The sequence below is a fragment of the Mastigoproctus giganteus genome, chromosome 2 (assembly GCF_048544385.1).
Source record: "Mastigoproctus giganteus isolate SK-2022 chromosome 2, ASM4854438v1, whole genome shotgun sequence".
Classification (NCBI taxonomy): Eukaryota; Metazoa; Arthropoda; class Arachnida; order Uropygi; family Thelyphonidae; genus Mastigoproctus; species Mastigoproctus giganteus.
Window position 1 is genome coordinate 237,103,659 of NC_143576.1, and position 24,155 is coordinate 237,127,813.

The window sequence follows — 24,155 nt, forward strand, 5'->3', positions numbered from 1 at the left end:
GTCAGTAGTTCTGTCATTGGACAAGCGCTGGCCACGTCATCATGCGTCACAGCCACAGACGTCAACAAACAATTAAACCTCGCGTCTCACGCACCTGGCAGTGCACATCTTCATTCCAACTGCCATTCATGTATTTTAATTCTGACGAAGGCTACCATATAGCCGAAAGCTCATATATTTCTGCTTTATCTGTACGCTCTGTGTTTAAGCCACAATAAAATTCCTAGCTGTATTTAATTACATATAATGTAATTAAATACAGCTATATCAAAAATGTTCAAAAAACTAAGAACTCAGAAAGGAGAAAAAAGTGAAGTACAGATAAGTTTGTGACAAATGTCATTATCATTGTCCAAGTCTGTTATACCTAGTGGGTGTACAGGTCACTATTGCGTGTGTGATTTATTTCTTGGTTAAAGGTGGTGTCCCAAACCAGACTATGGCAGCAAGGCTGTGTGTTTGTCTAGTTACTGTACCCAGCAAAGCCAACTGGTGTAGTGGTAAATTTGTTGGCATAACATGGTGTTGTATTGAATGACCGGCCTCTTAGCCTAGTGAGGCACAGAGTATAAGCCTTACTGGTTACCATCCCTGCCCCGTGTTGGCAGGGATGGTAGCCAGTCTATTATCATCATTCCAAGTAGTAATAAAATTCATCCCACCCAGCTTTCCATAACAGGGCATAAATACAAATTTCCTCAATTTGTATTTATGCCCCCATCATCAAAAAAAAAAAAAAAAGACTCCAAGCAGGAGTTAAAGTTTCAAATAGTTGGAAAGTCCAAGGAAGAGATACAAAGTCCAGGAAGTGTTAGAAAAAAATCAAGTACGAGTTACAAAGTCCATAATACCGGTAGCTCTGGCTAGACCAGTACTGGTTGCAGATAACCAGCACAAGACTGCCATTCAACAGAATGGTCGAAACACAGTACGCAAGGCCGTACCAGTTCAGCAATGTGTACTGCACAGCAAGACCAACTGGACTGTTCGATAACTGATATTAGCATTAGTAGAGGCATATGTGATGCAAGAAAAGCAAGCTTATACAGTATCATCTAAAAAAAAAACCACCTCTTCCCATTTCACATATCCATTGACTCCAAAAGTTTGCCCAGTTCACCCTTGAATTTATTTAACCTATCAACTTTCACAACGACAGATGAAAGTTTGTTCAAGCAATCAAACACCTGCTTGCTAAAGGCAAATTTCTTCACACCTATTCTGAAACTGTCTTTCCTCAATTTGTATTTATGCCCCCCTCAAATGCATAATCTGAGCAAGAGAAAGAATCGCATTGAGCTTGCTCAAACCATTCAATGCCTTATACACCTCAATAAGATCAACTTGCAGGTGCCTAGTCCCCAGATACTGAAATTATGACTTTCTTGATAAGAGAAAGTCATAATTGCAGTCATAATGGTGAGGGAGCATAAATCCCCCTCACCATTCTCACTGCCCTTCTCTGTACTCTTTCCAGCAGCTCTACATCCATTCTACAATGGGGCTTCTAGATCTATATGCAATAATCAAGGCATGGTCTGACCATAGCCTTATACAAAAGGATAATCACCTCCTTATCCCTGCTAGCAAAATTCCTGTATAGCATTGACAAGATGCCAAGAGCTGCTCTGGCAGCCTGTATGCACTGCTTAGAAAACTTCACATCTGACTACACAATTACTCATAGGCCATTTTTATTTTCCACTAACCTCAGTGTAGTACTACACAGTTTGTACGTTACGCTGGGGTAACTGCTACCCATATGCAGTACATTGCATTTCTCAATGTTAAACTTCAGTTGCCACTTCTTAGTCCATCAGCCTAACTTTTTTAGATCCTGTTGCAGCAACATACCGTCATTAACAACCTTGCCAACATCGTATCGTTTGCAAACTTAGACATTAAGCCTGATATATCTTCATCAATATCATTGATAAATATAGAAAACAACAATGGGGCAAACACCAAACCCTGGGAGACTCCACTAATAAAGAAGAAAACCATTAGTTCCATGATTACCACTATCTTCTCAAACTCAACCGTCCCTTTATCCACATCACCAACTTGCCCTTAATGCCATACTACTCCAATTTGTATAGTAGTCTTACATGTGCAATAGTACCAAAAGCTTTCCCAAAATCCAAGAATATGATACTAAAATTATGTTTTGCAATCAGTTCCTTTGTGACCACATGGTAGTATCCAATATTTTCTCCGTAACTCCATTATTTTCTTCGGAACAGAAGTTAAACTAACAGGTCTGTTAATACTCATGTTACCCTTTGATCCTCTTTTGTGAATTGGGGATACATTTGCACATCTCCGGTCCAAGGGAACCTCCCCGGAATTCAAGGATGGTCTCATAATTATGGTTAAGGGTTTGCTTACTTACTTCGCTGCCTCCTTTAATATAACTGGATAGATCCCATCCACCCCAGGTGCCTTTTTAATTTTTAACTTCAACAATTTCTCTTCCACTTTCCTGTCAGTTATTACTAAAGCATTTAGCTCTGTTAGAATTTTTTTTATGTGAACCCCAAACACGAGAGGTATTAGAACCTATAGTACTTAGTACCATGCTTGGGTTGGAGGTTGAGAAGATGAAAGAAGATATTCGTTGACATTGGACTTGAACTTCTGTAGACAGTAATTTTCAGGAAATACGTATGAAGGATGGTTGTTCCAGAAAACGGCAGTTAAATGAATAAACAAGGAAGATGAAAAGTTGGTTCTGTGAGTTTGAAGTTGGACAGTAAATGGATGTTGGCTGGTGGTGGCATGTGTTTGGACTGTTTTGAAAGAGAGAGCGGGAATTATAGAAGCCAATTCAGAAGAACAGTGCCCATGGAAGTATCTGTAGAAGAGGCATGCAGCAGAAACAGTACGTCTATGAGACAGCGAGTGCAGAGACTCTGTTACAGATGAATCATTAATTAACCTAACTGCCCTCTTCTGAATGGAATCAAGAAGCCTGAGAGAGGTTTTGGTGGCACCACCTGATGTGGGAACAATATTCCATGGCAGGGCGGATTTGCGATTTATACAGAGTGAGCAGCTGTTTGGAAGAAAAGTAACGCCGAGAGTGAAAGAGAAAACCAAGTTTTTTTGATGCAGAGGAAGCAATATTTGTAATGTGCTTGTGCCAAGAGAGATTAGAAGTCAGGGTAATCCCCAAAAGAGATATATCATTTTGCCTAGAAATCGGGGTGTCACTAAAGATAAGCACAGGAGCAGAAGAATCCTTTTTGCGAGATAAAAGACAAGACTGAGTTTTAGAAGGGTTGAAATCAACTAAGTTGTCTTTGCCCCACTGGAGAATTACCTGAAGATCGGCATTTAAGGAATTGGTAGCATATTTTTGAGAAGTTTAAGCTGATTGAGCAGGACAAGGTTTCTCAAAATGAAAAGTGGAATGCAATGTGATAAACTTCTTCTAAATTTGATAAACCTCTGGCCTCCACTTCCCTACAGAATTCCTCATGTGTGAATGTAGATGCAAAATACTCATTCAGTTTGCCACCTACCCAAGCAGGATCATCAACAGGTGAATCATTGATATCAAGTGGACCAATCTGATTAATCTCCTTCCTTCTAAAATTTACATAAGTAAAGAAGTCTTTGCTGTTTTTCTTTCATCCTTTGCCAAAGATTTCTCGTAATGTGAAATTGAATGCTTCCCATTTAAAATTTGCTATTGGTAACATTATCAGTTGGTCTCACTGTATAGAAATTAAAAAAAAAAAAAAAAACTGTCTGAGATCCCCATAGTCACCTTTTATGAAAGCAAACACTTTGCCCTTTACCACCAATGGTAGTTACATCTTTAAATAAATCCCACATCAGTACACAGTGATCACTGCTACTTAGTGGTTCCTTTATCTTTAAATTCTTAATGCATTAATAATCACTGCTGATAAACAGATCAAGCATATTAGTCCTCCTAGTTGCCTCTCAAACAAGCTGCTGTGGATTTATCATTGAATAAATTCACAAAAGTCTTGTTATTGTGTGCGTGATCAACTGACAAGTTCAGTCTATATCTGGGAAGTTAAAATCACCCATTATAAGACAATCTGATTTACTGGCCCACTATTTCTCTGTACAGTTATTCATTGTACTAATTAGAGTCATTAGGTATATAAAACACTCCTACTCTCAACTTGGTTTTCCCAATGCTTATGTCACACCAAACTGACTCAACACTGCACTGTCTGCCCATGTCAACAGGATGCACTTCCTTAGATTTTGTTTCTTAACTAACAACATAGCCCTTCCTCCCTTTCTATGCACTTTGTACTCCCAAAAATTCAAATTCTGCATTCCTGATATCTTTGTGACATCAAGACTAATATCCCAACAATATCTGCCTTTGATGTCTTGACCAAACTCATCAAATTTATTTACTATACTCCCAGTATTGATGTACATGCAAGTATACATGCTCCTGTTGTTACTCTTAGTTACCCTAACACAGCCCATGTTTTTACCTGTTCCATGATGACTGCCAGCAGTTCTTGAAATCACTAGCACCTTGCTTTCCAGGCTGCTGCTCATTTCAATAGAAGTACTGAAAGAATCACTTTTACCTCTATCTCTGGCTACTGTTTATCTATTAGTCTGTTAATCCTCCAAGCTAGCAGTTTTTTGACCCACCTAACACACCTTGATTGCAGCAGCAAATATTTTTTCACCCTTTCTATTTAAATGTATCCCATTCCTGTAGAAACAATCTCTCCTGTTAACAAGCACAGACGACGCTGAAAAAATTCTACCCAATGAGCCTTGCACAATCACTTAAGGGCTGAATTGATTGACAAGGCAGTCATCATATAATCCTGCCAATCGTGACGCAGAATTGCAGACACTTTCAAATTTAACTCTAACTAGCAACTTTTTTTCAACATTGACCTGTACTTGTTAAGTAAGTCTGCAGATCTCTTACTCTTTATGTCATTATTGCCAGTGTGTACAACATCACCTTTTGTGCCCTTAAAAGATGATATCAGCTCTACAAGTTATCATCTTTGGCCTCTGGAAGACATACTCTGGTCCTATAAAACACCTATCCTTTTGAAATGAGTATCCATCGTATAATGTACCATATTTCTCAATGCAAAGGTTGCATGAGAAATTGTCTTGGACGATACACAACCTGAATTTCTATCCTCAAGCACAGCGCATCCCTCAGTGTTGAAGTTAGTAATGCTAGCACTCCATTTGAAAAAAGGAGCTACCATAGACTGCACCACAATATGGAAGAGATGGTAATACTCGATGTAGCACAAGGGAGCTAACATAGCAGAGCACAAGCAATTGCCTTAGTCAGTGCAGCACTATGAACTGCTCCAGCTGAGCAGACCACACATTCATTGATGTTGAGTAGTTTCTCACCAATGAGTTGTCAAATCCAGGGCTGTATTTAGATCCAGAGTGGAAGCAGAACCCACCCCCAAACAAAGGGAACAGAGCACCTTATCCTGTCCTCTATCACCATTAATTGATCAGTCTCCATTCCCTGTAAAGCCAAGCCATCACTGTCCTAGATGTAAGGCTAGTCAATTCAAAGCCAGGTCCTCAAGTGCCACATTTGCTCTGAACTTGTGGCAATGTTCTAATACACTGGAGTCCCCAGTTTTCTCCCGAAAACACAACTCTCATCAAATACTAGCCACTGACAACCAGAACTCTAAAACCCACAGCCACCTACCAGTAAAACTCAGTATTGAGGTAAAAATCAGTCCTCCTCGATTTAGTCTCAGGCTTAATATCCAAGTTTGCAGATGATACAAAGGTTGGCAGGGTTGTTAATGATAGTAAAGACAGTATGCTACTGCAAATGGATCTAGAAAAGTTTGGCAAACAGGCTGAGAAGTGACAACTGAAGTTTAACATTGGCAAACGCAAAGTACAGCACATGGGTAGCAGTAACTCAAGAGACACATACGAACTGTGTGGTACTACACTCAGGGAAGTGGAGAGTGAAAAAGACCTGTGGGTAATTGTGCAGTCAGATATGAAGTTCACTGAGCAGTGCAGATGGGCTGCAAGAGCAGGTCATGGAATCTTGTCAATGATATATATATATATATATATATATAGGAATTTTTCTAGCAGGGACAATTTAGCATTATGGAGGTGACTATCCCATTGTACAAGGCAATGGTCAGGCCACACCTTGAATACTGTGTACAGGTCTGGAGGCCTCATTTTAGGAAGGATGTAGAGTTGCTAAAATGAGTACAAAAAAGAGCAACAAGATTGGTGAAGGGAACAAAGTGGTGGGCTTACCAAGATAGGCTTAAGTTCTGCAAATTGCAGCGCCTGGAGACTAGACACATGTGAGGTGATCTGACTGAGGTGTATAAGGCCTTGAACAGGTTGAGCAATCTGAATGCTGATAGGATTCTTCCTCTTGCTCAGATTAAGAATCTGAGGTAGCATAGATTCAAACTGAGTGAAGACAGTTGTAGAACAGATGTGCGGAAATTTGCCTTTAGTCAGAGGGTAGTTGATTGCTGGAACAGATTTCCATCTGTTGTTGTCAAAGTTGATAGCTTAAATAAATTTAAAGCTGAGCTGGATAAGCATTTGGAGTGAATAGATGAGTGAAATTGGAGGGGGTTTTTTTGGGGAGGGGGTTGCATAAGCTTGCTTTCTTGCATTGTATGCCTCTGCTAATGTTTTCCATTCATAATTTTTTTTTTTTTTTTTTTATTTCCTGTTAGATTTCTATCACTAGCCAGAGTAAATCCTCTTTCTGCTAATGCTTACTTGGCACCAACTATACACCTGCAGTACACCAATGGAAACAGTGAAAGGAACAAAGGTGGAGTTGGCTTTCTGGTCCATAAGGATATAAAAAACAACATTTTGGAATTAAAAAGTACATCAACTAAGGGTGACAAGACTTAATACTTAATATTTCTAAGAGGTACAAGCTAAAGGTTATAATGATTTATGCTGTTAATTATTTTGGTTTTTAGGAGCATTAGCAACTAAGGCTATACTGCTCTGGGTATATTCGGTGGCCATTCCCTGACCTTTCCACATCCTCAGTATTTGGTGGGCACGGGCTCAAACCCCGGTCTAATCAAGAAGCATGTGCTATGCACTGCTGCTCCTGGCCACCTGGCTACGGAGGCACCCCAATGATTTATGCACCAACATTGAGCCATGATGAAGAGGTTGAAGAAATGTACACTGAAATTGAGTCTTCTAGATGAGCAGAAAACCCACTACACTATCATTATGGGGGACTTCAATGCTAAGGCTGGAAAAAGACAAAACAGTGCAGAAAGAGGAACTATAAGAAATTTTGGCATTGGTGAAAGAAACGTAAGAGGTGAGAGACTTGCGGAATTTGTAGAATCTCAAGGATTGTCAGTAATGACACTTTTTTCAAGAAAAGGGTGTACAAAAAGTGGACATTGAAGAGTCCAAATGGATAAATAACTAATGAAATCAACTTCATCCTCACTAACAGAAGATATATCGTGAATGATGTTACTGTCCTGAATAAGATAAATGTTGCAAGTGATCACAGAATGGTAAGATGCACACTTGATATAGATGTAGGAAAAGAAAGGAAAAAACTAACCCGAGTAAATAATATGAAGGTCTTTGAGATAACAGAAGAGGAGAAAACGCAGTTTGCACTGGAACTTAAGAACAAGTTTGAGCTTCTGCAGACTGCTCCAGACCAAGATATCGACAGGGAATATGACAACTTTCTGAAAGTGATAAAGCCCAAGAAACCTATAGGAAAAAAGAAATCCAAAGAAGAAAAAAAAAAAAATCAGTCAAGAAACACTTGTTATGATGAACCAAAGGCGACAAATAGAGATCAAGATAAACACTGACAAGGAGAAAATTGAGTACACTGAGTTATGCAAAGCCATTAGAAAGAGACTAAGAGAGGACATAAGAAGATTTAACACAAGAAAAGTAGAACAAGCATTAGGGGAAAACAAAGGATTTAAATCAGCAGCCATGAACAGTAATACAGAATGACAAATGATACTGAAACTGAAGAATAGCGATGGTGTACTTATAAATAGCAGAGAAGTCATAATTCAAATATCAGAAGACTACTATAAAGAATTATACAAGGAGCAAGGGAATGATGCCAGTAGTGGGGAAGATGGATCACAAATTAGTAATACATACAACAAACCCAATATTCTTCTTGATGAGGTAGAACATGCGTTGCAGAAAATGAAGAATCAGAAAAAGTCCAGAGGGAAGATGAAGTTACTGTAGAGTTGTTAAAATTGGGAGGAAGAGAAATAACACAAAAACTGGGAAGACTCTTCACAAAAAACATTAGAAAAGGTGTGACACCTAAGGAGTGGAAGAATGCAATTGTAGTTTTGCTGCATAAGAAAGGAGATAAATCAGAAATTGGAAATTATAGACCAATTACTTTATTATCCCACATCTACAAGTTGTTCACAAGGATTATTACTAACAGATTAGAAAGAATACTTGATGAGAATCAACCAAAAGAGCAAGCTGGCTTTAGGCAGGATTCTCAACTATGGATCACCTTCACGTAATATCACAGCTAATAGAGAAAGCAAATGAATATAAAACATCATTATGCCTGGCTTTTGTTGATTATGAAAAGGCATTTAACTCCATACAGCATTAGCAGAGGCATATGATGCAAGAAAGCAAGCTTATGCAGCATCAGCCAAAAAAAAAAAAAAAAAAAAAACACTTCCATTTCACCCCTCCGTTCATTCAAAATACCTGTCACAGATGAGCCTTAAATTTATTTAGGCTATCAACATCCACAACAGGGGTTGGAAGTCTGTTGCACCAACCAACTACCCGCTGGCTAAATGCAAATTTCCACACATCTATCCGACATCCGTCCTTCCTCAATTTGAATTTATGCCCTCTCAGGTGATTATTCTGAGCAAGAGGAAGAATCCCATCGGCTGATTTGAGCATGCTGAAACCATTCAAGGCTTTATACAACTCTATCAGACCACCTCCCCGGTGCCTAGTCTCCAGACACTGTAATTTGCAAAACTTAAGCCTTTCTTTGTAAGAGCAACCCTTTGTTCCATTCACTAATCTTGTTTCCCTTCTCTGTACTTGTTCCAACAGCTCTACATCCTTCTTGAAATGAGGTCCCCAGACCTGTATATAGTACTCAAGGTGTGTCCTGACCATTGCCTTATACAAGGGAATAATCACCTCCTTATCCCTGCTAAAAAAATTCCTGTATATCATTGTCAAGATACCATGAGCTACTCTTGCAGCCCGTCTGCACTGCTCAGAGAACTTCATATCTGCCTGCACAATTACCGCCAGGTCCTTTTCATTCTCTACCACTGTCAGTGTAGTACCACAGAGTTCACACGTTGCTCTGGGGTTGCTGCTTCCCATGTGTAGTACTTTACATTTGTCAAGGTTAAACTTCATTTGCCACCTCTCAGCCCATCTGCTCAACCTTTCCATCTGTTGCAGCGGCATAGTGTCCTTAACAACCCTGCCAATCTTTGTATCGTCTGCAAACTTGGACATTAAGCTTGATATACCATCATCAATATCATTTATAAATACAGAAAACAATAATGGACCCAACACTGAACCCTGAGGGACTCCACTAATAACATTAGTCCACGATGAGTAGTGTCCATTGATTACCACTCTCTGTTTTCTCCGCCTCAACCATCCCTTTATTCATAGCAGCAATTTGCCTCCAATGCTACACTGCTCCAATTTGTGCAGCAGTCTTCCATGTGCAACAGTATCAAAAGCCTTTCTAAGATCCAAATATATAATATCAAAGTTATTCCCTGCATCTAGTTCTTTTGTGACTGCATCATAGTATCCAATCAAATTGGTCAGGCAAGACTTTCCCTTAACAAAACCATGCTGTGTCCAAGCTATAACTGAAGTCTTGTCTATATGATCCCGGAGTGCTTCTTTAACCAGTGCCTCCATTAATTTTCCTGGAACAGAAGTTAAACTCACAGGTGTATAATTACTTGTGTCAGCCTTTGATCCTCCTTTGTGAACTGGGGTCACATTTGCACATCTCCAGTCTATGGGTACCTCCCCTGAGTCCAAGGAAGCTCTCATAATTATGGCTAAGGGTTTGCTTACTTCCTTTGCTGCCCCCTTTAATATAGGTGGAGAGATCCCATCCACCCCAGGTCCCTTTCTTGTGTTTATCTTCAACAATTTCTCCTCCACTTTACTCTCAGTTATTACAAGATTATCTAGCTTACTGCCTGAGTTGAATACACCTCTGGCATTCCCCTCGCTGAATAACTCCTCACGTGTGAATGTCGATGTAAAATATTTATTTAGTTTGTTAGCTACCTGAGCAGGATCATCAACAGTTGAACCATCGATATCAAGTGGACCAATTTGATTCACCCCCTTCCTTCTAGAGTTTACATAAGTAAAGAATTCTTTGCTGTTTTTCTTTGCATCCTTTGCCAAAGATTTCTCGTAATCTGCCTTCGCCTGCCTAACCTTCTTTAACTTGGTTACAGACCAGCTTATATCTATCATAGGCTTCTGTGTTGCCCATTAATTTATATGTATCCCATGCATTTTTCTTCTCTGCCATATGTCTGATTAGTTCATCTGACATCCATTTAGGCCTAAACCTTGAACAATATTTCTTAGTTGGTATGTAAAGCCTAGTAGCTTCCAAGATAAGTTCTTTGAATGCTTCCCATTTTGAATTTGCTGTTGGTAACATCTTCAGTTGGTCCCACTTTATAGAATTTAAATATTGTCTCAGACCATCGTAGTCGCCTTTAAGAAAGCAAAAACCCTTCCCTTTACCCCTGATGGTAGTTACCTCTTTGAGTAAATCCCACTTCAGCACACTGTGATCTCTGCCACCTAGTGGTTCCTTTATCTGCAGATGCTTAATGCATGAAGAATCACTACTGATAATCAGATCAAGAGTATTACTCCCTCTAGATTCCTCCCGAACATGCTGATGTAGAAAACAATCATCCAATAAATCCACAAAAGCCTTGCTAGTGTGTGAGTGACCAACCCACAAATTCCAGTCAATATCTGGGAAATTAAAATCCCCCATTATGAGACTCTGATTGGCTCACTCTATTTCCCTGTACAGTTTCTTATTATACTCATCAGAGTCATTAGGCCTATAGCACACTCCTACTCTCAATTTTGATATCCCAATGCTTATGTCACACCAAACTGACTCAACACTGCACTGTCCAGTGATGTCGACTGGCTTCACTTCCTTGGATTTTATGTGTTTCTTAACTATTAGCATAACCCCTCCTCCCTTCCTATCCAGGTATCCTTTCTGTACACATTGTACTCCCCAAATTCCAGTTCTGCATTCCTTATATCTGTGTGACACCACGTCTCTGATATTCCAACAATATCTGCCTTTGATGTTTTGAGCAATACCTCAAATTCATCAAATTTATTTACCAAACTCCTAGCATTGGTGTACATGCAAGTATACATGCACCTGTTCCTATTCTTAGCTACCCTAACACAACCCATGTGTTTACTTGTACTGCAATGATCCCCAGCAGCCTCCGAAATATCCTGCATCCCATTTTCCAGGCCACTGCTCATTACAATAGAAGCCGTGCAAGAATCACCTTCACCTCTGCCTGCAGCTACTTTTGACCTTTTTGTCTGTGAATCACCCCAAGCTAGCAGTTTGGGGTGAGCAAATTACAATCTAGAAATTCAAGTCCTATGTCAGTAAGTCTCTTCTGTCTTTTCAATCTATACACAGTATCTAAGTACTATAAGTTCTAAAATCTTTCATGTTTGGGTCACCATAAAAATAAAGAATATAATATAAAAAAGATCATTTTCAGTATCCATGTGTTGCATTGAAACTTTGACAGATATGATCACAAAAACACTACCCTTATATTTAAAATATGATACGATACATCACTATGATAGTCAAATCTGAGATATTGGTTTCTCATTGGTTAGCAGGTGGTCTCAATTATTCTTTCTTTGATGACTTGTCAATAATAAAGCAATTCTGTGTAAACTACTATATTGTATAATGATGGTAAAATTCAAGTATTTAATAAAGCGGAGACATGCATATACCCTTAAAAATGAATTTAATAATTTTTTGAGGACTACCTTGTATTATAAGTACTAAATCAGACAACCTGATATCTGATGGATGACCAGAGTTTTGAAAAAAGCAGTATTTCATATATTCGTGGAGTAACAGAAATAGTGATGTTATTTATTTAAAAGTTATGCATTTTAAGGCTACTTTTGAACACCAAAAGTTGTTCTATCACAAGTATCAATGGCCATGGCATTTAGTTATGGTAACTGAATGCTTGTTGGCCAGGGCCATGCCGAGCCATTTTAGTACTGGAAGCAAGAATGAAAAATTGCATCCTACTGTTAATGATGGCAACATTGGCAATTATTTAATCTTTCTTTTAGCACCCCTTTCAGCTTTTCACGTGAGGCAAGAGCCTCGTTCGCCTCACCCTCAGCACTCTGTTGTTGACCGCCAAACAATAGAAAACTATATAACAGCAAGGTCCTCTATACAATAGTTATTTAAAAAAACCAATGCATCCTCATGCAAGTTGCACATTCCTAATATGCTTTCCAAGGGAAATCAGAAAAATTAACCTAAAACAGTTTAGGAAAACTAGACATATATAAAGACACAAATTACAGAAAATATAGCGACACTGCTAATGTTTGATACCAAGGAAAAACCCAAACCATATGATAAATCACATTCTCTAGCAAATCAGTCTGTTTTCCAGAACAAAAGATGAGAGGTCATCTGACAATGGCTTTGAAGACTACATCGTCAATATATCTGGTAGGACTATATTTCAAAAACATAACACATACACATATTTGAAAAACATGAATCACAAACTGGACATAAAAAAATTTAAAAAAATGGACTGAGTATACAAAATGCTGATGGCATCCTTACACCTTTGATGATACATACAAGGGACATAAATTTAAACTGAAGGTTGGTTGCAGAAGTGGGTAGTTTCAATAGGAATGATTTAATAAATTATTAGGGAGACAGACAGATGATGGGTTTTTTTGTTTTTTTTTTCTTTTGGCTGATGCTATATAAGCTTGCTTCCTTGCATCATTTGCCAATACAAATACTATTACCAGTTAAGCAAGTTTATTTTTAATTAAGGCTACACATTTCTGTGAATAAAAGTGTCAACTTTGAGGTGTTTGAAATTAGTACCTGCTGACACCAGACTTTCTATTATTATTAAATGTATTGTGCAAGGAAGCCACAAGCGCTGATGCCCTAGTCAAAAAATAAAATAATTAAATAAAAAGAAAAAATACAAATAAAATAAAATACCCATGTTTCCCCTCATATAGGTAACTATCCAGCTGACCTTTGGATTTCTCCAAAATCAGCCTCATCTAATCACAAAGATAATTATTCCAGTAATTAACTCGAAGCACTGAAACTTATGACAATCCAGACTAAATCTTTTTCCTCACAATTTTAATTTACTACCCCTAGTTTTGGAATCATTTATAACAGCAAAAATTTAATCTTGGTTAATCTTAGCAAGACCCCCACTAAGGTGTCTTGCTAAGCTCTTTGGTTCGCTTATTCAAAGTATTTCCCCATACCTTTTGTGATTCTAAGCAAGTGAGTTGCCTATCTTCTAACCCTTTCAAGAAGTGAAAAAAAATCAACACCTGCACATCATGGAAATCATCTAAATTTGAGGAGACAGTGAACACATCTAAAAGACCAATTATTAACATAATAGAACTGCTATTTGGAATTAACATTTTCAACTATCACAATGAAGCTGGTAATTTCAATAAGTTGATCATGGGAAAACAGTTATCAACTGGGTTAGTATTATCAAAGGATGGTATTCACTAATATTTATTTTGTGACTTTTGTGACTGTCATGTGACCAGTGAATGAACCTCATGATGATGACTATTCTTAACCTGATGGCCAAAGAACATTAACAACAGGTATATTGAACTTTCAAAATTGACTAATTTTCAGTGCATTAAAAATAACATAATTTTAATGAAAATTTTTGCCTAATTTATATTTTCCACCATTAGGGCAGTAGCCACCATTTGTCATTTAGGTACTACATAGCTTATTAGCTAATTTAGCACAGCTACTTCATTAACTTTAAATTTACAATCACTGGAGGAAGGAAATAAATTCATTCCAGAATGCTTGATGTCAATTATGTAAATCAGGTAAAAATTTTCATTGACAGTTTGCTATTATAGTACGCTAAAAAGCGTTTAGAGTGTAAGCCATAAGCTATGGAAAAGTCTAGACTATGTATAAGTATAGTGCAAAAGCATCAATAATACATAGCCAAATCTGAATGAACAGAATATTAGCAAAGCAGCGTTTTAAGTTATATCTCATATTGTGAATACCTTCACAACGAGTTGCCATGATATTGCACTACTTCGAATAAGTAACGTTTCACCTGAGGAGAAGACTAATGTTACTTATTCTCAGATGGCACTGTTTCAGGGCTATTTGGCCCTTCTTCGGTGGGTGGATAGGTACCTGAGTGATGTAATGATGGCAAAACAGTTATGAAGTATAACTCCACAATATGAGAGATGCCTGATGGTGTATGACATATAAAGCATTTAGGGCGTAAGCCTCAAGCTTTATAGTCTAAATACATCACGCATTTAGGGCGTATGCCTCAAGCTTTATAGTCTAAATACATCAAGCATTTGCCGACCTGGCTAGCTGGGTGGGCAAAGTGCCTGGCAACCCAAAGGTTGCGGGTTCGAATCCCACCTCTGGCTTGGATCAAAGTACTGCAAAAACCTTGGGAGGTGCATTATGGCCACAGAAGCCATTGTGCCAACAACTACCAAAAAAAAAAAAAAAAAACCATCAAGCATTTAGGGCGTAAGCCTCAAGCTTTATAGTCTAAATACATCAAGTGCTTAGGGCGTAAGCCTCAAGATTTATAGTCTAAATACATCATACACCATCAGGCATCTCTCATATTGTGGAGTTATACTTCATAACTGTTTTGCCATCATTGCATCACTCGAGTACCTACCCACCCACCCACTGAAGAAGGGCCAAATAGCCCTGAAACGGTGCCGTCTGGGTGGTGGTGGTATCCATCTGAGAATAAGTAACATTAGTCTTCTCCTCAGGTGAAGCGTTACTTATTTGAAGTAGAGCAATATCATGGCAACTTGTTGTGAAGGTATTCACAATACGAAATATAACTTAAAACGATGCCGCTTTGCTAATATTCTGTTCATTCAGATTTGGCTATGTATTATTGATGCTTTTGCCCTATACATATATAGGCCTGACGTAACCGAGTGGTCAAGAGCGAGAGTGCATAGCACGCATTCGTTGAGTAAACCGGGGTTCAAGCCAGTGACTACTGAATACGATAAATATTTGTATTGACGATTTATTGTAAACTCTACTGACTTGGTTGTCGTGCCAGAGTATAAACAGAAAATTTATTTATTTATTTATTTATTTATTATAGTACGCATAGTCATTTTTTAAGATTACTATTTTGATTATAATTTTATAATTAAAATAGTAAACTTAAATAAAGATCAAAATTCTGATAATAAAGCTGTTTTCTAGAATAATCTAAAAAACTAATACTTAAATAAAACATAAATGGCATAAAATAAACCAAGTATAATGTTAGCACATTTTTTTTTCTCCATTAGGAGCATTTATAAATAAATTTAATATAATTTAAACTAATATAAAACAAAATGACATATGTGAATAAATCAATACTTACACATCTTGGAAATCATCTAAATTTGTGGAGGGCGTGAATACATCTAAAAGACCAATTACCTGAAATTCAAACTTTTATTAGATTTGAAGCATGTGGAAAAAATATTTTATATACACTGGTGTGCAAAACTTAAGGACCAACACTATTTCTACAGGTTACAACCACAAAATCAAACGAAACAGCCTGTGGCGATTTGCATAACTATGGCCATTCAGTAGAAAGCTGGTACACACGCAAAAATTTGAATCAGGGCTCACATAATAAGATAAAAGCAGCAGTTCAGCAGTTATGTGCAAATTACCAAATTGTGAACATGATTGTTACAGATGTTCGATTGGTTTCATACAGTGCTACAGACAACGAAATGGCCAGTAGACACCATCTGGATGACTTTACCTGGGGTCGAATAATTGGGAAGCTCGAAGAAGGTCGAAGTGCTAGAAGTGTGACTGCAGAGTTCGGCATTGCCCATAGCATCGTCTCACATGCATGGTCGGCCTTCAGAATGACAGGTACAGCTGTTTGAAGGGCCAGTGGTGGTCATCCATGAAAATGTTGACCACTATATACTCTTATATACGCCCAATGTTGACCGCTATATACTCCTACAGGACAAGAGGGATCGACACCAGACAGCAAGAACCATTGCAAACCAGCTACACAGGAACACAGGATATCACGGTTTACTGTGGCCAGGTGATTTCACAAAAGTTGATTGTTTGCCCGACGGCCAGTACACTGTGTGCCTTTAACACCTGTCCATCGGAGACACCATTTACAGTGGTGCATCGAACACAAGGACTGGACAGCAGCGTAATGGGGTAAGGTACTCTTTACTGATGAGAGTAGATTCAGTCTCAGCAGTGATTCTGGACATCAGCTAATCTGGCGAGAGGTTGCCACATGGTATCACCCCGCAAACATCACTGAAAGGGATTGATATGGCAGTCGAGGTGTTCTCGTCTGGGGTGGCGTTATCTTGGATGGATGTACACAACTCCAGATACTGGAAGGCAGTACTGTAACCGGTGCACGCTACTGTACTGAGATAATCCTTCCCCATCTGTGTCTATTCCGAGGTGCCATTGCCCCGAGTTTGTGTTTATGGATGATAATGCCACACCCCATCGCACTGCAACTGTTGATATGCTTTTGGAAAGTGAGGACATTGTTCGTATAGATTGGCCTGCCTGTTCCACCAATCTAAATCCCATCAAACACATGTGGGATGCTCTGGGGAGACACCTAGCAGTTGCTATTTTTGAATAAAGTTTGAATAAAATGGCAACATGCTAGGTGTTTTCAACACCTAGCATGTTGCCATTTTTGAATAAAGTCCCTCTGTACCGTTTTGTTTCCGTTGTTGTGTCGGTGTTGTTTCCAGGATTCTGGGGATTTTCATATTCCAGTTTTGAAGAAATCTAGGTGACATTGATACCACTTTAGGAGTACATTTTTCACCTTACAATTCACAACCTTAATTTCTTTCCTTCTAAATCAGGATGTCCAACCTACAGGCTGCATGCAGCCCACGGCCATGTATGCAGCCTTCAAGTGTTATGCATCCAGAGTTTAAAACTAGTGTTTCACAAAATATAGTTTCACCTATTCATTTTTAATATATTTGATTTTTCTATATTGCTTTCTCATTGTTTATGCATCTTCCTCAGAATTTATCAATATTATTAGTATTACATAATAATTGGAGGATTTTAATATTTATTTATTTATTAAATGTAAAAAAAAAAAAAAAAATATTCTTAAACTGATTACCAGTAAGGATTTATTAGATATATTAAGAATCTTCAAATAAAGGAACCACTGACAAGCAGTGATCAAAGTTTGTTAATATGCATTAGAGAAATCAGTAATATCAAAGGAAAAAGGAATGTTTCTGTTTCCATAAGAAGTTATTACTTTTTAAAGTAATAAAGAAGTATTATTTGTTAAAATAAAAAAATGAAAGTCAAAAAAACTGATGGCTTTAGTAGCAGTGAAGAAAGATGCATGGGAAATGTACTTGAAACAACATTAAAAAAACATAAATATACGAGGTGCTATCTAAATGTTCCCGAAATTTGAATGTTGCGCAGGAATTACTTGTGGTATGGACTTGTGGTGCTAGGTAACACTGCATGTATCCTTTGTGAATCAGTGTGCCAAGTGGCATCAGGCTGGATAAAGTAAGTGAATATTTATGCACAGTTTTTAGGCGGTGTGTTTCGTGTAGTTTGTGATTGTTGCGATGTGAGAGAGCAACGTCCTTGCATCAAGTTTTGTTTCTTTCTAAACGATACAGCAGCAGAAACCCATAAGAAGTTGAAACAAACTTTTGGTGACAATGCTTTAGGTCGGTTGAGACCTACTACTGGTTTAACAGTTTAAAAAATGGTCTAATGTCGGTTCATGATGATGATCGCTCTGGGCATCCATCATAGAGCACCATAGAAAATGTCGCAAAAGTTCAGGCGGCAATGCCTGAAGACTGCAGGTGGACCATCCACGACATTTGTGACACTGTAGGACTATTGTATGGCACGTGTCAGCGGATTTTGTCAGACGAGCTGAACATGAAAAGGACTGCGGCCAAGTTCGTGCCACAGTTACTGAGTGAAGAACAAATGCAGTATGGCATGGAAGTTAGCAGAGATCTTCAAGAATGGGCCAGGAGTGATCAAAATTTCCTTTCCACGGTTGTCACTGGTGACGAGAGTTAGGTATATGGGTATGACCCAGAAACCAAGCAAAAATCATCATCCCAGTGGAAGAACCCATCTTCACCCTGACCAAAGAAAGCCCAACAAGTGAGGAGCAATGTGAAGTCCGTGCTGATCTGTTTTTTGGACATTAAAGGATTATCCATAAGGAATTTGTCCCTCTGGTTAAGACCGTAAACAAAGTTCTATTGCAACATCCTGAGGCAGTTAAGGGAAGCCGCCAGGAAGAAACATCCAGAGAAGTGGCGCACAAAGAACTGGGTCCTTCATGACAATGTGCTGGCCCACACATCTCTCGCTGAAATGCAGTTTTTGGTATTCAACATGACAATCGTCCCCCCTATTCACCAGACCTAGTCATCCTGCAACTTCTTCCTCTTCCTAAGAATGAAAATCAAGCTGAAGGGTCAAAGATTTGACAGCACAGAGGATATCCAAACCGAATCACAGGCGGTGCTGAACACTATGAAGAAGGACTTTCAGGATGCATTCAAATCACTGGGATCGGTGACAAATAAAACCCAGGGTGAGTCTAATTTATTTTATAAATACATTTTGGGAACTTTCGGGTAGCACCTCGTATGTACATACTCCTCAAGGCCCACATGAGAAAGAGGTATATATAATACATACTCTAGAAAATATTAAGATCGCTTCTTTGCTATACAACTGGCTTTCACTAATTTATTACTAATTTTTAAAAGCTAAATCTCCACAAAGAAATTAGGAAATAATTCATAAAAAAAAAAAAACACAACTTACATTTTCATGATTCATATGCTTTAGAAGCCTTAATTCTCTATATGTTCTTTTGGCATGTATTGCAGACTGGAATGGTCTAGCAAGTTTCTTGATTGCTACTTTCATATTTCGTTCACTATCCTGTGCTGAACTGGAGAAGATGGGGTGGATAATATATATAAAATATTTATACAAAACAGCATTACTACAAAATACAGCGTAATGTCATTTACACATTACACATTTACATTTTGTGAGTGATCTGAAGATCACTCACAATGATACCAATTTTATATAGAAATTCACATAAAAACCTACAAAAAGCCATATTTTAATTCCTAGTTAAAAGGAAACCTTTTTGAGTTTCAGTGACCATGTCAGTTGAGTATGCAAATGTATGTAATAAATTCAAAAGTTCTACTAATCAACAATTAATCATAGGTGATGTGAATGTCCACAATTAATTATGATCTGAATCAGCAATATATACTATAACTCAGTACTAAAACAGATTTTCAATATACACATTTATGTTTTCAAAGGTACTGGGACAACATACGATACACACACACATTAGGTAAAACAGCAGCTATGCCAATTACGTTAAGGGTATTATAGAAGTACATGGATACAACCTGAACTGTAAAATGTCTTGTTCAGTTTCAAGCACAATGCCACAGGAAATTAGCATTAGAAGAGGTATATGATGCAAGAAAGCAAAGTTATACAGCATCAGCAAAAACATTAAAATAAAATTAAAAAAAAAAAAAAAAAAAACTTATTTCAACCATTCATTTGCCCCAAAAAGTTTGTCCAGTTCTTCCTTGAATTTACTTAAGCTGCCAAATTCCACAATGATAGATGGAAGTTTGTTCCAACAATGAACTATCCACTGGATAAAGGCTAATTTCCACACATCTATTCTACAACTGTCTTTCCCCAATTTGAGTTTACGCCCCCTCAGGTTCGTAATCTTGGCAAGAGGAAGAATCCTGTCAGCATTGAGCCTGCTCAAACCATTCAAGGCCTTGACCTCAATCAGGTCACCTCGCAGGTGCTTAATCTCCATATGATGCAATTTGCAGAACTTAAGCCTTTCTTGGTAAGAGCACCCCTTTGTTCCCCTCACCAATCTTGTTACCCTTCGTTATACTCATTCTAGCAACTCTACATGCTTCCTAAAATGAGGCCTCCAGACCTGTTTGCAGTACCCAAGGTGTGTTCTGACCATTGCCTTATACAAGAAGATAATCACCTCCTTATCCATGCTAGCAAAATTCCAGTATATTATTGACAATACCCCATGAACTACTCTTGCATCCTGTATTCAGTGTTCAGAAAACTTCATATCTGACTTCAACAATTACCCGCAGGTTTTTTTCATTCTCCACTATCCTGAGTGTAGTACCACACACTTGGTACATTTCTCTGAGGTTACAAATACCCATACACAGTACTTTGCACTTGTCAATATTAAACTTCAGTTGTCACTTCTCAACCCATCTGCCAACTTTTCTAGACCCAGTTGCAGTAGCATACTGTCATTAACAACCCTACCAACCTTTGTATCATTGGAAAACCTGATATACCTTCATCAATATCATTGATAAATAAACAAAACAACAATGGGCCCAGCACTGAACCCTGGTAGACTCCGCTAATAACATCAGACCACAAAGAGCAGTGTCCGTTGATTACCATTCTTGTCTTTTCTCCCACTCAACCATCCTTTTATCCATTGTAGCAACTTGCCCTTAATGACATAGTACTCCAATTTGTACAATAGTCTTCCATGATCAACAGTATCAAAAGCTTTTCTGAAATCCAAGTATATGATATCAAAATTATTTTTTACATCCAATTCCTTTGTGACCACATCATATTATCCAATCAAATTGGTCAGACAAGACTTCCCCTTAACAAACCGATGCTGAGTCTGAATTATTATTGCAGTCTTGTCTAAATGATCCTGCAATTCTTTTTTAACCAGTGACTCCCTTATTTTCCTCTGAACAGAAGTTAAACTAACAGGTCTGTAATCTATAAGCTAAAATTCCCCATTATAAGACATTCTGATTTACTGCTGTTTGTTTGTTATTTTTATTTTTTTATTTTTTTGTTTTAGGAGCATTATCAACTAAGGCCATATTGCTCCAGGGATATGCGGTGATCACTCCCTGCCCTTTCCCGCATCCTCCATATTTGGTGGTAACGGGCTCGAACCCCAGTCTAATCAAGAAGCATGTGCTACGCACTGCTGCTTCTGCCCACCTGGCTACGGAGGCACCTCTGATTTACTGACCCACTATTTCTCTGTTTGGTTGTTCCTTGTACTTATCAGAGTCATTAGGCCAGAACACACTCCTACCATCATTTTTGCTTTCCCAGTGCTTATTTAGCACCAAACTGACTCAACATTGCACTGTCCCCTAATGTCAAATGGATGCACTGCCTTAGATTTTGCATTTCTTAACTACAGCATAACGTCTCTCCCTCCCTATCCTTTCTGTACACATTGCACTCGCCAAATTCCAATTCTGTATTCCTTATATCTGTGTGATACTACATCTCTGATATCCCAACCAATATCCACCTTTGATGTCTTGATGAGCCTTCAAATTTATCAAATTTATTTACTATACTTCTAGCATTGGTGTAAATGCAAGTATACATGCATCGGTTCTTACTGTTAGTTATCCTAACATAGCTCATGTATTTACTTGTTTCATTATGACTCCCAACAGTTCTTTAAATCACCAGCAACTTGCTTTCCAGGCTGCTGCTCATTCCAATAGAAGCAGTGCAAGAATCACTTCCACCCTCTTCCTGCAGTTATTGTTAATCTATTAGTCTGTGAATCCCCCCCCAAGGTAGCAATTTTCCAACCCACCTAACATTGCCTTGATAGCATCAGGAAATATTCTTGCACCCTTTCTATTTAAGGTGGTAGATGACTTTCATCAACCGGTGAAATACCACCACTTTGCTTATTGGAGGCTTGAAGTGGTTAAACCCATGTTTAGTCTCTAGAGCAACGTTTCCGGCACCCCCCTCCCCTATACTTCTCCTTCAACCCATGCATGGTACTAAGTACTATAGATTTTGATACCTTTCGTGTTTGGGGTTTTCATAAAAAAAAAAAAAAAAAAATTGCATCCCAGTAGAAGTAATCTCTCCTGTTAACAAGTACAGACTACATCATCAACTACAAATTCACACAAATAATTAGGTATCAAATTGCAGGACTTGGTGTTAGGTGAATTTTGAAGGTTCTGATGTTTGTGGACCACACACATACACACACTATAGGGTATCATATTTAAGTGAAAAACAAAAGATGCGAAAACTGAACTGTAAAGCAGCTAACATACATTTTAATAAAGAGGCCTCTGAATGATTAAACATGTTGCCAAACAAAACTGCCACAATAGCTGAGGTAAAAACACTCAGGAAAAGTCCAGAGGCATATAGAAGAGCCTGTCAGATTGATTAACAAGCAGATGTTTGTTGTTGTTTGTTATTTGGTTTTTAGGAGCATTAGCAACTAAGGCCATATTGCTCCGGGATATGTGGTGGTCATTCCCTGACCTTTCCGCATCCTCCGTATTTGGTGGTGACGGGCTCGAACCCCGGTCTAATCAAGAAGCGTGTGCTACGCACTGCTGCTCCTTCCCACCTGGCTACGGAGGTGCCAATGATTAATAAGCAGAGAATTACAGTAAGATGGATTTCAATGACAACTGTAGTACACAAAGCCATGGTCACAAAAGTGAATGCTCAGCCAGTTAATTGATGTCATTATTACTATTGGTATTAATATTAGTCGGTGGGTAAGAAGTCAGGTTTTTAATTCGCCAATCAAATACTGGCTGGTGCAGTAAAAACCCCAATAAAAACCTTGGGGGGGGTCTATATTAGGGGTGTTCAACCTACAGCCTGCATGCAGCACATGGCCACCCCTAAAGTTTTGTTCCCCAAATTTAAAACTAGCATGTTGCAAGACATTGCTTTACACTGACTTTTAAAAATATTTGTTTTTATTAATGTTAAATATTTCTCTACTGCTTTCTCATGCTCCGTGTATCTTCCTCAGATTTAGCAACATTATTATAAACACATTACAATAATTGGTCGAGTTTTGTATTCAATTATTAAATGAAAAAAAAATGCAAATACAAATGTAGATAACAAAAATTAAATTCTATTTCGAAAAATACATAATTAGTGGTAAGGAGCTGGTCATCATGTAGTCTGCAAGCCACTTATTACAACAGCCCATGTGGCCCGTAAACATAAGTAAATATATAAGTACAGCAGTTGATCTGTTTTGGCCCTATCTTAAAAAGGTTGGATGCCCCTAGCCTATATATAATAATTTGTTGACTAAAGGCCAATTTCCTATAATCCAGTCTGTAACTCTTTTCTCTAAGTTTGGATTTATGTCCCCTAGTTCTATCATAATTTAATATTGTAAAAATTTCACTTGCATTCATTTCACTGCCCTCTCAACAAGCTTTATAAACGATTGAGAATGATTATTTATGATTGAGCCCTTAACTAAATGATCTAGCTACCAAGGCTGTATGGTTCATATATTTGAAGTCTCCTCATACAGGTGCCTTAGTGACAATCGCATCAGAACATTTTGTCCTCTTTGGATCTTTCCAAGAAGCTGAATGTCTTTTTTCTTTTATTTTCTTTTTTTTTTTTTTTTTGTTAAAGTGGACTCATGCCCAAACACAGGATTCTGAGTGCTGTCTTAAAATTTGCTTTATATAGTGAAGTTATTACTTCCCCTATCTCCACAAAGCAACAAAATAGCTGGTGATTGCATTTCAAAATCACTAGTGATTTTAGTTTTTATTCTTCAGTTATTGATAAATAGGTAGGTGGCTATATA

At 38.1% G+C, this 24,155-nt stretch overlaps 1 protein-coding gene across 1 annotated transcript in view; it reads right to left on the reverse strand.

The window, feature by feature from the left end:
- The window catches only part of p38b (p38b MAP kinase), a 208,978-nt gene that overhangs the window by 145,804 nt on the left and 39,019 nt on the right, over positions 1–24,155 (reverse strand). The window contains exons 2-3 of the mRNA XM_090390241.1: positions 19,277–19,406; positions 15,798–15,856 (exon numbers count right to left, since the gene is read on the reverse strand). Of these exons, the coding sequence (XP_090246367.1) occupies positions 15,798–15,856; positions 19,277–19,406 (189 nt within the window). The remainder of the gene's footprint in view (positions 1–15,797; positions 15,857–19,276; positions 19,407–24,155) is intronic.